We start from the raw sequence: 15,260 nt of genomic DNA, 5'->3' as shown, positions 1-15,260 counted from the left end.
CAGCAGACAGATGATTCGCTGCTGAATCCTTCAGCAGCTTGTTGTGACTCAGGTTCAGGTCTGTGAGATGGGAGGGGTTGAACTTTAGAGCTGAAGCCACAACTTCACAGTGGGTCTCTGAGAGTCCACAGTCAGTAAGTCTGTGGTGACAGATAATATATAATACACACTTTAATATTAAATATAGACATTTAACAGTGAATGGCTACATTCAACATGGGTTATATTTCAGTAGTTAAGTGAAATCTTCTAAGCCAAAAAAAAAGAATCAAACATGCAGCCACCCCAACATTGCCAGTTTTTATATTGTCTATATGAAAGCAACACCTAAATACTTTTATACATACAACACTACAAAAATGTAAATGTTTCACTGCAATACTCACATTTATTTTTCTATTAAGATTTATGTTTGGGCACTTTAAACTTAATTTAACATTAGAGGTCGACAAGACACAGGGAGGGACTCTGACTGTTAACCTTGAGATGAGGGAAACTCTGTGTTATCCATTCCAGAAAGAAAGGTAAGTGAGACTCTGAGTCAGTCACCATGGTAACTGACTCCGTGAACATACCTTGACACGTGTGAATGTGCTAGCAGGTTCTCCTTGTAGTGAAACACTACTCATGTAGAACTTTGGCAACAAGCAGTTGTAACACATGTTTAACACTTTTATAGTGTACATGTGTAAATCTTTACTGTAATACTGATGCTTCAGATGAGAAAGCAGCTTTATAATGTTGATAATCACATCTGGACTTACACAGCCTTTCTGCAGTTCCTCACTGCTGGGATCAGTCTCCGTTTTCCCTCCTCTGATGTGTTGTACTTCTCCAGGTCAAACTCATCCAGAACCTCCTCTGACATCTGCAGCATGTAGGCCAGAGCTGAGCAGTGGATCTCAGAGAGTTTCTTCTTCAATCGGTTCTCTGACTTAAGGAACTCATGGATCTCCTGATTTACTGAGCGGTCGTTCATCTCCGTCAGACAGTGGAAGATGTTGATGCTTCTGTCAGGAGAGATATCATCACTGTTCATCTTCTTCAGGTCGTTGATGACTCTCTGGATGATTTTTGGACTGTTGTCTGTCTGACCCAGCAGGCCTCCTAAGAGACTCTGGTTGGACTCCAGAGAGAGGCCATGAAGGAAGCGGACAAACAGGTCCAGGTGGCCATTTTTACTTCTGAGAGATATCTGCATGGCTCCCTTCAGGAAGTCATCCAGAGATGAGTAATTCTCATCTTCTCCCAGGAAGTCCTTCACTACATCTGTGTTCCTGCTGGTGTAACAGTGGTACATGTAGACTGCAGCTAGAAACTCCTGAACGCTCAGATGAACAAAGCTGTAGACTGGTTTCTGGAAGATCACACTCTCTCTTTTGAAGATCTCTGTACAAACTCCTGATAACACCGAGGCCTCTGTGACATCAAGACCACACTGCTCCAGGTCTCTCTGGTAGAACATGATGTTTCCTTTCTGCAGTTGTTCAAACGCCAGCTGCCCCAGCTTCAGAAGAAGTTTCCTGTCAGCCTCCGTCAGCTCCTGTGGACTCGTCTCATGTCCCTCATCATACTTGTTCTTCTTCCTCTTTGTCTGAACCAGCAGGAAGTGTGAGTACATGTCAGTCAGGGTCTTGGGCAGCTCTCCTCTCTGGTCTGTAGTCAACATGTGGTTCAGAACTGTAGCAGTGATCCAGCAGAAGACTGGGATGTGACACATGATGTGGAGGCTCCTGGATGCCTTGATGTGTGAGATGATTGTGCTGGACTGCTCTTCATCACTGAATCTCCTCCTGAAGTACTCCTCCTTCTGGGCGTCAGTGAAGCCTCGTACTTCTGTTACCCTGTCCACACATGAAGGAGGGATCTGATTGGCTGCTGCAGGTCGGGAAGTTATCCAGACGAGAGCCGAGGGAAGCAGCTTCCCCTTGATGAGGTTTGTCAACAGCACACTGACTGATGACTTCTGTGTGACATCAGACACGACCTCACTGTTATTGAAATCCAGTGAAAGTCTGCTTTCATCCAGGCCGTCAAAGATGAACAGAACTTTACAGCCAGTGAGCTTCTCTGCTGTGAGCTTCTGTAATGTTGGATAGAAAACACGGATCAGCATGAGCAGACTGTACTGCTCATCTTTGATCAAGTTCAGCGACCTGAACGAGAACAGAATCAGCAGACTGATATCTTGGTTGTTGGAGCGCTGTGCCCAGTCCAGAGTGAACTTCAGCACTGAGAAGGTTTTTCCAACGCCAGCGACGCCGTTCATCAGAACCACTCTGACTCTGTGTAAGACTTCACAGATGTCCTGATCCTTGGTTGGAGTGTCATGGAGGGTCTTCATCTTGAAAGCTCTTTCAAGCTGCCTCACCTCATGTTGGGTATTAACCTCTTCAGTTACCTGTTGGTCAGGTAAGACTTTAAAGATGTCCTGACACTTGATTGGAGCGTCATGGAGGGTCTTCATCTTGAAAGCTGTTTCAAGCTGCCTCACCTCGTGTTGGGTATTAACCTCTTCGCTCTGTCCCTCTGTGATGTGGACCTCAGTGAAGATGCTGATGAGGAAGGTTTTACTTCCTGCTTCATCAGTTCCTTGAGTCACACATTCACATGTGCTGCTCAGACTGATCTGATGTTCATCTAAAACCTCCTGCAGACCACTTTCTGCTGAAAGAGAAGAAAAAAGGTAGAATGAAACAGAAATCAGTGTGACTGTTAATGTTCAGTAGGATAGAGGAGGTAGATTCCTGTTTTCAGAGATGATGACATCAGCAGACAGATCTTCAGTCTTACCTTGTACAGTGCTGGTCTGACTGTCTGTCTGCAGTCCAGGTCTGGTTCTGGATCTTTTTCCACACTGGGGACAGGAGGAGTCTCCTGATGAAGCAGACTGGTCCCAGTATGAGATGATGCACTGTCTGCAGAGCAAGTATCCACAGCTGGTATAGACTGGATCCTTCAGGACGTCCTGACACAAAGAACAGCAGGACAGCTGCTCCTCTACAGAAAGGACCCTCATCAGAACCTTCCTCTTCCTCTCTCTGTGGACATGAACACATTCTTTATGTCACATGACATTAGTGGAGGCCAACCGACAGCTCACAAGCTGCATGCAGCTCTTTCCCCACATAAACAGTCCACACTGTCAGTATTTACATACTAACACAGTTTCTGTTCTTCAGCCTCTGAGATTCAACACATTTAATTTGAGATAAAATAATAAATACTACAATCACAAGAGTTTAAAATGAATTAGACAGAGATGTGCCAGCAAAGGCAGAGAAGAAGAAGAAGACTGCAAGCTAGTAAACATGGATGTAAACAATGCAGGATTTAAAATAGATGTTTGATGAGGAGGGAAGTGGATTCAACACATTCGTAGAAACAGTCTCTTACTTTGTGTCTGAGGGTCCAGGTTCATTACTGATGAGTGGAGGATAATCTTTAGACCAGTCACTCTTCATAGACAGACAGCTGGGTATTACAGGCTCTGCTACAGTCCTTTAGTAAATAAGGACAGGCACAGTTTGACTTGTTAGTAAATCCTTAGTAAATATCACCCTGGGTTACCTGCTGCTACTTTACACTTATTGACTGGAAAATCAAACAGCAATAGCAGCCCTGTCTCTGTCTCATATCTACACTACAACCTTCATGAAAGCGTCTCACTGAATCATCTTCATTCAGTTTACAGTAGAAACAGTCTCTTACTTTGTGTCTGAGGGTCCAGGTTCATTACTGAAGAATAGAGGAGGACCACTGAACCAGCGATTCTTCATAGACAGACAGCTGGATGTTACAGACTCTGCTCTCTGTCTGTAGAAACAACAAATGTTTGACACACATCATTATTTCTTGTAAAGAGCAGATGTAACATGATTTAGTGATGACAACAGTTATGTTCATATCTCCTGCATGTTTTAAACATTTGTAATCTGGATATATTTGTAGAAAGAGTTTTTAAAATGTAAATGTTTGACATGTGTTAAAATGACAACAGTTTATTTAGTGACCGTTAAACTAAAGGCACTGCTGCCTGATGCTGGACTGTCACATTCACTTCCTGTCTAGAAAACAAACAACACAATCTGTCCTCTGCTACTTTACCTGTATTAAATATTGCTTCAAGCAACTAATATTTACAGTAGAGACAGTCTCTTACTTTGTGTCTGATGGTCCAGGTTCATCACTGAAGGCTGGAGGATAACCTTTAGACTTGTCACTCTTCATAGACAGACAGCTGGATATTACAGACTCTGCTCCGTCCTCCTCTTCCTCCTCTTTCTTCATCTTCTGGAGTCTGAGAGGTAAACCAGTAACACTGGAGACACACACACATACACAGTATAATAAACCCAGTCCTGCCTCTCAACTTAGTAGCTTCTTATTAGTTGACATGACTTTAACTACAACCATGTGTGTTTTCTAGTCATCACAAAGAGAAACTTTGACTCTGGTTTAAATCCAACAAACACACTTCAGATAAACATGTGTGTGCTTCTTAACTGTGACTTCTCTCTATTTAGAGGCAGCAGTGAGTCACGTTATGAGCTGCTGATTGGAAACTTTCTGTTAGTTTTAAAGCTGATGTCATTTAAATATTTAGCTCAATTTACTCACATTTTGCTATTTTTTATTTCATTTCAGACAGAAATCCATGTAAAATTATGTTATATATAATTGTTAAAAATGTGTAAATGTAAAACAATTAACAATATAACAATTATATATAATGTTCTTTTACATTCATTTCTGTCTAAGATGAAAGACAAATGATGTAAATATTGAAACTATATCAGCTATAAAACTGTAACCAACATTTAACAATCAGCCCCATATCACGTGACCTCGCTGTGAGGACCCAGAAACCAGGAAAACCACAGGAAACTACTTCTGAACACCTCAAACTCTCTGATCTCATATGTTTCTGACTCACTTTAATCAACTAAATGATTCACCTGAAAACTAATCATCAGATTGATCAATAATGACAGTAATCATTATTTACAGTCCTGATATTAACACTCACCTGCCTCACACTGTTTTCCTACTTCTGCTCTGACTGTAAAATGGAGACTGACTGAATACTTTCACTTTCGGTACTCCTCCCTTCTTTACAGGAATTCACATGACTCTGTGTGTGTGTGTGACTGTGTGTGTGTGTGTTTCTAGATTAACTCACAGTTTAAAGTGTGAGTTGTGAATTCAATTAAAGAGCTTTCTGTGAAGTTTTCTGACTGCCGTGCTATGACGACCCCGCCCACGTTGAGTAGGTACTTCTTTGTAATGCAAAAGGTTCCTGGAACCGAGCCGAGGCGAGGCGAGTCGAGTTGTGCTGGAACTGTGTAGTGGAAAAGCGCCATAAGTCAATGTGAACATGACTGTAGTCTGTTAACAAATAACAATATTACAATTATATATAATGTTCTTTTACATTAATTTATGTCTCAAATCAAAGAAAAATGATGTAAATGGTGTTTCCTCTAGAAACGTTTGTAGCAGCAGTGCTGTAGGTCGGTAACCTTACACACCTAACACTAGGGGGGTCTGGGAAAAAATTGAAAAATAATACAGCTGCAACTAACGATTATTTTGATAAATGATTAATCAGTTGATTATTTTTTTCCGATTAATCGATGAATCGGATAAAAAAATATTTTTTAAATTTCCACCCCTTCATTCAAAAACAAAAACATTATTTCAAATTGACAATGCAACAAAGTGCTCAAACAACATGTTGCCTCTCGGACATCCCTGAGTTGGTACAGTCATATTAAATTATAAATAATAATTTAAACAAAACAATTAAATGTTAATGTCTGATAGCTTGAACAGAATAACATACACATGTATGCGACAAAAATAGGTATTTTCTATAAATAAAAGATAAATAATAATAATGGTTTATTTTTGCAGTAACCAATTTTACTTTTTCCATCATTAGGCTTCCATACAGAGCTACTAGCTGCTGCTCTCCTCCTCTCCTGCTGCTGACTGTGAGATCTCAGCAGGTAGAAGCTGATAGTTCACTAATTATAACCAGAGATCACACTGCAACAAGGTTAATGATCCACACACTGACATTATATCATTGATATGACGCACAAAAGCGATAGAAAACCCATCGTTTTTTGTGCACGCAGGCTGTTGTTGTTTGCTCGCTCCAGATTCCGGGAGCGTCAAGAAGCCGCTATCTGAATGAACGTAGGGGAAACACTGAACTATATCAGCTACACAACTGTAACCAACCCAGCCCTATAACACGTGACCTCGCTGTGAGGACACAGAAACCAGGAAAACCACAGTAAACCACTTCTGAACACCTCAAACTCTCTGATCTCATATGTTTCTGACTCACTTTAATCAACTAAATGATTCACCTGAAAACTAATCATCAGATTGATCAATAATGACAGTAATCATTATTTACAGTCCTGATATTAACACTCACCTGCCTCACACTGTTTTCCTCCTTCTGCTCTACTGACTGTAAAATGGAGACTGACTGAATACTTTCACTTTCAGTCTGTTTGTTCCTTCTTTACTGGAAGTCGCATGACTGTGTGTGTGTATGTGTGTGTGTGTGTGTGTGTGTGTGTGTGTGTGTGTGTGTGTGTGTGTTTCTTGATTAAATCACTGTTTAAAGTGTGAGCTGTGAATTTAATTGAAGAGCTTTCTGTAAAGTTTTCTGACTGTTTGTTGGCTGTTACAAACACAGACATGAAGACTTCCTCATTGTACTAACAGTTAGCCTATTTTCTTTGGGTTTATTTCACAAAGCAGGTTAAACAAACTGAGTTTTCTGATCCAGAGCAGCCAAGACAGTGCTGACAGCACTCATATCAATTCATAACACTAAATAATAACATGTGTTTCTGTTGATCTATTTCTTAGTGTCATTTTCATAGATAGAGCTTCTCTACAACCTGCTGGTCGTCTGACCGGATATGGTATTTTGGGGGCGTCATTCATGTTCATTTATTATTCTCGGGAACGCAGGTTCATTTAGCAGGTTCAACAGGTGGTATTCATCATGTTTACTAAAGTCATTTACAAATGTTTCCTGGTGATACGAGTGTTTAGTGAATCCGAAAATCTCGTAAACCTCACCAAACAGAAAAGTCCACTAGTGAAAAATAACAGACTGCTGCTCTTTTGTGTTGTGCTGCTGAACAGAGAGCTCTGCTAAATATCTTCATAATGCATCTTTTCATGAGTGTCTCTCTCCCTCTGTGTGAGTGTGATACAACACTTTGACACATTTGACTTTTCCCAACACTCACCTGCCTCAGACTGTTTTCCTCCTTCTCCCCCGATAACTATAAAATGGCGTCTGAATGGACTTTAACCTTTACTGCCTACCTGTCTGCTCCTCCCTTCTTTACTGGAAGTCACGTAGGCTACGTTTACCGACATACGGAGCTGTTTGTTTGCTCTGTCTGCCTGTTCATAGGCTGCAGACCTGCTGACTCTTTATGAGCCGGTCTGTACTTACTGCAGGTTTATAACAAAGGGGGACCGGATATCTGAATCTCAGACACTCGTAAATCTGTGCCAATGAAATGTGACTTCAGACGTGCTGTCGTCTGTTATTGTGTCTGGTTTTATTTCCCTGTTGATAAACTCTGGTGACAATTGATTGAACAATACAATCCAGAGATTACAGGAAAAAGATGTGCAACCTGTTGTTCGATTAACACCATTTATCCTGTTGGGACTCATGTAAGCTAGCACATTATAACGTCAAACTCTTTTGGTAAATAACCGTCATTAAATAAAACATGTTCCGTGTCTGTTTCATGACGTCTTGCTGAATCCTGACATTTTGCCTAAAAGCAATATCAAAGTTGTCCAGCAGATGGCGCAATTTCCACTGAATGACATGCTTTGAGGTGAACAGTGAACAGCTGCTTTATATTGATGGAGAGCCTCAGAAAGCTTGGTTTGTCCATCACTACAGTAAATATGATCAGCTTTCACAACTGTATTGTTTCTTGTACAAAATGATGTGCAGATGATTTTTAAAAGATACACAAGTTATTAAAAATGTGATATGTCAGTTTAAGAAGACCAGTTTATATATTAGTTTAAGTAAATAACCAAACAGTAAAATAAAAAATAACACTAAAACTGGCTCAGAACAGCTGCTTGTCTTGAGTTACTTTCACTACTTGAGTGTTTATCTTGTACAGCTCAGCTTCATTTCTGTTTATTACTTCCCACTTCATCCAGTAAATGACGAGTTAACAGATGTGTTGTTATTTTGTCAACTTTTAATAACAACCTGTTTCTTTCTTTGATTAATGACAAAGATCTGAGGTCAAAGGATGCATTCAACCAATCAGATGTCCTGTTTATACCCCACACACACCCATATTACACACAAGCATTAATACAATATTTCACACAGTACACATATTTTAACATGAGATTTTTATATATAATAAATAAAGATTAAAGATTGTAACATAAATATAAAAAGCATTAGCATCATTTGCTTTAGAAGCTAATAAAGTTCTGTTTCATTATGCTGATATTGTTTCCTTCAGTAAGGATCTGTTGAATGTTTCTACCAAAATGGATTTAAATTCAGTCATTAAAACAAAAAGCTTCAGACAAAGAAAATGAGCATCTTCCCAGAATCCTCCTCTGTGGATAACCTGGACTCTTTTAGATCTGTGTGGTTGTTGATGCTTAAATGTAATGATTCTGTAACACTGACATGTGATTATTGGTCATTTCAGAATTTATCGTATGATTAATTTGCTGTACTACAGAACAAGGCTCTGGTTGGTTAGTATATCAACAATGTAATGTAATGTAATGTAGTTTATTTATACAGCCCTTTATAAACAGTCCTTGCGGTGTACCAAAGTGCTTTACAGTAGGTAATAAATAAATAAAGAGAAAAATAAAAACAATTAAAAACAATAAAATAACAGTGAAAGCAATAAAATACAACAAAATCGAATAAGATAGAATAAGATAAAATAAAATAAAATAAGATAAAATAAAATAAAAGTGTCATCCTACTAGGTGTTAAAAGCCATCCTAAAAAAGTGCGTTTTTAGCCAAATCTCATGTTTGGATCCAAACCAACAATGAACTGATCTACTAACAAGTAAGTACTGTGTGTGTATCCAAAGTCTGATATGTCCCGTAGACCTTTGTCCAAAAACTATTAAGAACATGTGTGAGGGCATTTGTTAGAGCATGGATGCAAAAACAGAACTGGATACAGCATTGGTGGCTTATTGAAGCCCATGGAGCATGCTCAGTAGAGACTTCTCGTGACAGAGCTGGCTAATTTCTGGTTTAGCACACTGTTAACTTGAATGCGGATAAAACATGGATGTATTATAAGAGCTGCACCACTGATCCGCCTATTAGCTGATTTCCCCCAGTGGTCACTTGCGGTATTACAGCTACATTTCCTCCCATAGAGCCCCATTATAAAAGAGTTGTCTGTAAAACTGCAGACAAACTCAATTATGACTCTTTATGTAGTTATTGTTTGATCCATAGAGGTTTTATATTTGTAAAACTTTCCTCGAGCTGAGATAAGAGAAAATATATATGAACATACATAATATAAATCTGTGACGTCATCACAATGTAATGTCTGAGGGCCGTGCAGGAAACACTACTGATCATGTGCAGAGGGTCATCCGATTCTTATCAGCTGTTATTATACAAACGTGGTTTAAAATAATTCAACCTTAAAGTCCTTGTAGACTGTCTCGGTGTTATCAGACCAAATGGATCAAAGTCTGATAGTGAAATGAGTCATTTCACAGAGCATGTGATGCTCAAATAACTGTATCCTCTGATTTACAGACAAATCGTTTACAGTGTAAGTCAATGGAAAAAAGGTTGTTTGGGCCCAATAACATCATGAGTTTTAATTCAAGCTTGGCCATGATGTCAAATTGGCGTCATGTCTTGACTCTGTACTAAACTTGCTCACTCAGAGTCATTTATTGCAGGCAGGGGTCAAAACCAGGTAGGCAATTCAACAGGCAAAGGTACAATTAATCGACAGGATAAACTCAAATGTCGGGGAATCAAAACAGGTCACTCACAGGAAGATACTCAAGGAAATGAAACGCTGGAACTCAAAGGACAAGATGATCTGGCTTAAATACACAAGGAGGGGGAAGACAATTAGACACAGGTGAAACACATTAGGGTGGGGGAAGCAATCACACAGGTGGGAAACTTGACAAGAAGACAGGGGGTAAGACGAGGACTTCAAAATAAAACAGGAATCAATCAATCAACCAATCTTTATTTATAAAGCGCCAAATCACAACAAAGTTATCTCAAGACTCTTTCCACATAGAGCAGGTCTAAACCGAACTCTTCAGGTTTCATTTAAAGAGACCCAACATTCCCACATGAGCAGCACTTGGTGACAGTGGAGAGAAAAAACTCCATTTAACAGGAAGAACCCTCAGAACCAGACTCAGAGTGGGAGAACATCTTTTAACAGGAAGAACCCTCAGAACCAGACTCAGAGTGGGAGAACATCTTTTAACAGGAAGAACCCTCAGAACCAGACTCAGAGTGGGAGAACATCTTTTAACAGGAAGAACCCTCAGAACCAGACTCAGAGTGGGAGAACATCTTTTAACAGGAAGAACCCTCAGAACCAGACTCAGAGTGGGAGAACATCTTTTAACAGGAAGAACCCTCAGAACCAGACTCAGAGTGGGAGAACATCTTTTAACAGGAAGAACCCTCAGAACCAGACTCAGAGTGGGAGAACATCTTTTAACAGGAAGAACCCTCAGAACCAGACTCAGAGTGGGAGAACATCTGCCTCGACCGGTTGGAGTAGAGAGGAGAGAGAGGATGGAGAGGAGAGAGAGGAAGGATAGAGGAGAGAAAGGAAGGAGAGGAGAGAGAGGAAGGACAGAGGAGAAAAGCACAATGAAAATCAACAATGAAGCTAGAAGGTCCAAGAAGTGGCACAACAAGAACAGAAAATCAACTAAAACCCGAACAGACACTAACAGACCCTGACACTTCTTGTCTGAGTCAAAATCTGATCAATACGACGATCCTGAAAAAGATCGTTTGCAGATTGTTTACTGTAAAGTGAACCGTGTTGCTCGATGGCGTCTGTCTTACACAAAACTACTGAAAATATGATCACTGTCATTAGTCTTTGTTTCTGTTTCTGAACAAACTAACATGTCCAACTTTGCATGACAAGGTATTCACATGTGTTGTGTTTCTATCCAGGTCCTGTGTGATTCAGACTGTTGTAGGAACCTGGATCACACTCTCTCTCTCTCTCTCTCTCTCTCTCTCTCTCTCTCTCTCTCTCTCTCTCTCTCTCTCTCTCTCTCTCTCTCTCTCTCTCTCTCTCTCTCTCTCTCTCTCTCTCTCTCCCCCTCTCTCTCTCTCTCTCTCAGCAGCAACTTGTGTGCTTTCTGTTGTATGATTTATTAGTTTTTGTCCTTTTTTCGCAGCTTTCTTTCTGTTAGGTTCAGTTATGTGTTTTTAGGTTCGAGTGTAGAGCCCAGACCCTTTTGTTAATGTTGGCCGGCCGATTAGCTTTAGTTGGACATTGTTTTTTTGTTAATAAATTGGTTATTTTTGCTGACATCCTGACTCTGGTGGTTATGTTTGGCCCTGTTGGACGAGCCTAAACTCTTCATCATGAACAACAACGGAGGAATAACAGTTCGTTGTTGGTTTGGATCCAAACATGAGATTTGCTGACAATAAGAAAAATACAGAAAATCAGCATATATATATAATTTAACTGGTAGAAAGTAGAAACTGGAGAAAAAACAGCTGCTCTAATGTCTCTGTGGGACACTAATGTTCAATTCACACTTAAAAACTATACAGAGATCAATACATATGAAATTTTACATTAGTGTGTTTCAGACAGTTTTAATGTGTCCAAATGTGTCTGAACGTCTCTAAAGTGGATTTATATGGATTTGTTTGCTAATAATTTGCTTTTACTTGGATTTTTATGAGGTTACGTGCGTCTGAACACATAAATCACAGCTTGATGCAGGTGTGAAAGCTTGCATGTGAGCTCAGTCTAGATAAATAGAAACCGGCCTCTTCGCCTCCTTCCTCCGGCGCCGTCGTCCAGAACCAACACCGAACCGCTCCACTCAGCACTTCCAGTATTTCCACAGCTGACAGGAAAGAGCTTCACCGCCATGGATTTACATCACAAAGCCAGACCGCTGCTGCAGTTTGTCTGCACTGTAAAAAACTGGTAGTAAAAAATTCACATTATTTTACACGCATTTTATTTTACATGTCTGTCAATTTACAGTTTAATTTTTACACTTATTGTCAATTTATAATCATATTAATTCCACAAAACTGTCAAAAAATAAGATCAATACAAAATAAAATAAGATTAATTACTTCAACACTTCATTAGTAAATCCTGTAATGCCACTGAAGTGACAAAAGTGACTTTCTTTTATAAAATAAAGTGCAATTAAGTTGATTCTACAAAACGGCAGCATATTTTTTTACAGGATTATTTTAGCAGGAAATACACTAAAATATACTTTTACTGTTAAATTTGAAGTTCTGGAGATGAATCAGTTGGAGAAAAAAAAATGACCACTTCAACAGTCTAACATCCTGGATCTGCCACCAGGCAATATGTTTCAACAGAAATTACAATAATTATAGAATTACAGTAATTATACAACTTTACAGGCCATTTGTGCAGTAATTATCATGAAGTTGGCGTGATTTCTCTGAGCTGCGTCTTTCTTTGTCACACCCAAAACAGGATACTGAAGGTCTATTATTACATCTGCACATTACATGTATGTTTATACTGTTTATACTGAGAACACTCTCTCACTCCCAGTTAATACTGTCTCTTATTGGATGGGTGATGTCACTGCCATTTTAAACTGTCTCTCTGTGTTCATGAGTGTTTTTATTTTTTATTTTTCATGTGCATTCAGGTCTCTCTTTGACTCTACCTCAGTGGGATGACCTGATTTAAAATAAACGTTATTTTTAACCTGCTGAGACTTGAACTTTTGTTTGGTGTGCAGTTTTAATTGTAACAGCTACATTATTTTGCTATTGTCAGTTTTAACCCTTAAACAGACCTTACTAGTTATGTAATTTGCACCTAAAGTAAGAAAGGAAGGAAGGAAGGAAGGAAGGAAAGGAGGGAAGAAGGAAGGAAAGGAGGGAAGAAGGAAGGAAAGGAGGGAGGAAGGGAAGGAAGGGAGGAAGAAGGAAGGAAAGGAAGGAGGGAGGAAGGATGGAAGGTAGGAAGGAAAGGAGGGAAGAAGGAAGGAAAGGAGGGAAGAAGGGAAGGAAAGGAGGAAGAAAGAAGGAAAGGAAGAAGGATGGAAACGAGGGAGGAAGGAAGGAAGGAAGGAAGGGAGGGAGGGAGGGAGGGAGGGAGGGAGGGAGGAAGGAAGGAAGGAAGGAAGGAAGGAAGAAAGAAAGAAAGGAAGGACAGATGAAGGAAGAAAGAAAGGAAGGACAGATGAAGGAAGGAAGAAAGGAAGGACAGATGAAGGAAGAAAGAAAGAAGGAAAGGAAGGACAGATGAAGGAAGAAAGAAAGGAAGGACAGATGAAGGAAGGAAGAAAGGACAGAAGGAGGGAACATTTACCCTAACAGCTGAACTTAGATCTGAGGAAGGAAGGAAGGAAGGAAGGAAGGAAGGAAGGAAGGACAGAGGAAGGACCTGGGAGGACAACAGGAAGGTTAAAGAGTCTGTATCTCCTGGTGCACGTTGTCTGTTTAAGGGTTAAATGGACTGACCTTATATAGCACTTTTTCCTCTTTTTGACCACTCAAAGCACTTTTACACTACATATCATTCACACACATTCACACACTGATGACAGGAGCTATCACACTGGGAGCCAACCTGCTCCTCAGGTGGAAACTAACCATTCACACACAGCTGGCGCAACCACTGGAGAGTAATTTGGGGTTAAGTATCTTGCCCAAGAACACAACAACATGTGAACTGGAGGAGCCGGGAATTCAGGTCTCTCTTTGAAAATGAGACTCTACCTCAGTGGGATGACCTGAAACTGCTGAGACTTGAACTTTTGTTTGGTGTGCAGTTTTAATTGTAACAGCTACATTATTTTGCTATTGTCAGTTTTAACCCTTAAACAGACCTTACTAGTTATGTCATTTGCACCTAAAGTAAGAAAGGAAGGAAGGAAGGAAGGAAGGAAGGAAGGAAGGAAGGAAGGAAGGAAAGGAAGGAGGAAGGGAGGAAAGGAGGGAAGAAGGGAAGGAAGGGAGGAAGAAGGAAGGAAAGGAGGGAAGAAGGGAAGGAAAGGAGGAAGAAAGAAGGAAGGAAAGGAAGAAGGATGGAAACGAGGGAGGAAGGAAGGAAGGAAGGAAGGGAGGGAGGGAGGGAGGGAGGAAGGAAGGAAGGAAGGAAGGAAGGAAGGAAGGAAAGGAGGGAAGAAGGAAGGAAAGGAGGGAGGAAGGGAAGGAAGGGAGGAAGAAGGAAGGAAAGGAAGGCAGGGAGGAAGGATGGAAGGTAGGAAGGAAAGGAGGGAAGAAGGGAAGGAAAGGAGGAAGAAAGAAGGAAGGAAGGAAGGGAGGGAGGGAGGGAGGGAGGGAGGAAGGGAGGAAGGAAGGAAGGGAGGAAGGAAGGAAGGAAGGAAGGAAGGAAGGAAGAAAGAAAGGAAGGACAGATGAAGGAAGAAAGAAAGGAAGGACAGATGAAGGAAGGAAGAAAGGAAGGACAGATGAAGGAAGGAAGAAAGGACAGAAGGAGGGAACATTTACCCTAACAGCTGAACTTAGATCTGAGGAAGGACAGATGAAGGAAGGAAGGAAGGAAGGACAGAGGAAGGACCCGGGAGGACAACAGGAAGGTTAAAGAGTCTATCTCCTGGTGCACGTTGTCTGTTTAAGGGTTAAATGGACTGACCTTATATAGCACTTTTTCCTCTTTTTGACCACTCAAAGCACTTTTACACTACATATCATTCACACCCATCCACACACTGATGACAGGAGCTATCACACAGGGAGCCAACCTGCTCCTCAGGTGGAAACTAAACCATTCACACACAGCTGGCGCAACCACTGGAGAGTAATTTGGGGTTAACCCTTAAACAGACAATGTGCACAGGAGATACAGACTCTTTAACCTTCCTGTTGTCCTCCCGGGTCCTTCCTCTGTCCTTCTTTCCTTCCTTCTGTCCTTCCTTCCTTCCTTCCTCAGATCTAAGTTCAGCTGTTAGGGTAAACGTTCCCTCCTTCTGTCC

The 15,260-nt window shown here is 40.6% G+C and overlaps 1 protein-coding gene across 1 annotated transcript in view; it reads right to left on the bottom strand.

The window, feature by feature from the left end:
• LOC128359149 (NLR family CARD domain-containing protein 3-like) overlaps positions 1-4,290 on the bottom strand; it is a 37,064-nt gene extending 32,774 nt beyond the window's left edge. Inside the window, exon 1 of the mRNA XM_053319586.1 lies at positions 4,163-4,290. Coding sequence (XP_053175561.1) covers positions 4,163-4,290 — 128 coding nt within the window. The remainder of the gene's footprint in view (positions 1-4,162) is intronic.
• Positions 4,291-15,260: the final 10,970 nt, after the last annotated feature.

This window comes from Scomber japonicus, chromosome 5 (assembly GCF_027409825.1).
Source record: "Scomber japonicus isolate fScoJap1 chromosome 5, fScoJap1.pri, whole genome shotgun sequence".
NCBI lineage: Eukaryota > Metazoa > Chordata > Actinopteri > Scombriformes > Scombridae > Scomber > Scomber japonicus.
This window is presented reverse-complemented; position numbering and strand designations above follow the sequence as displayed.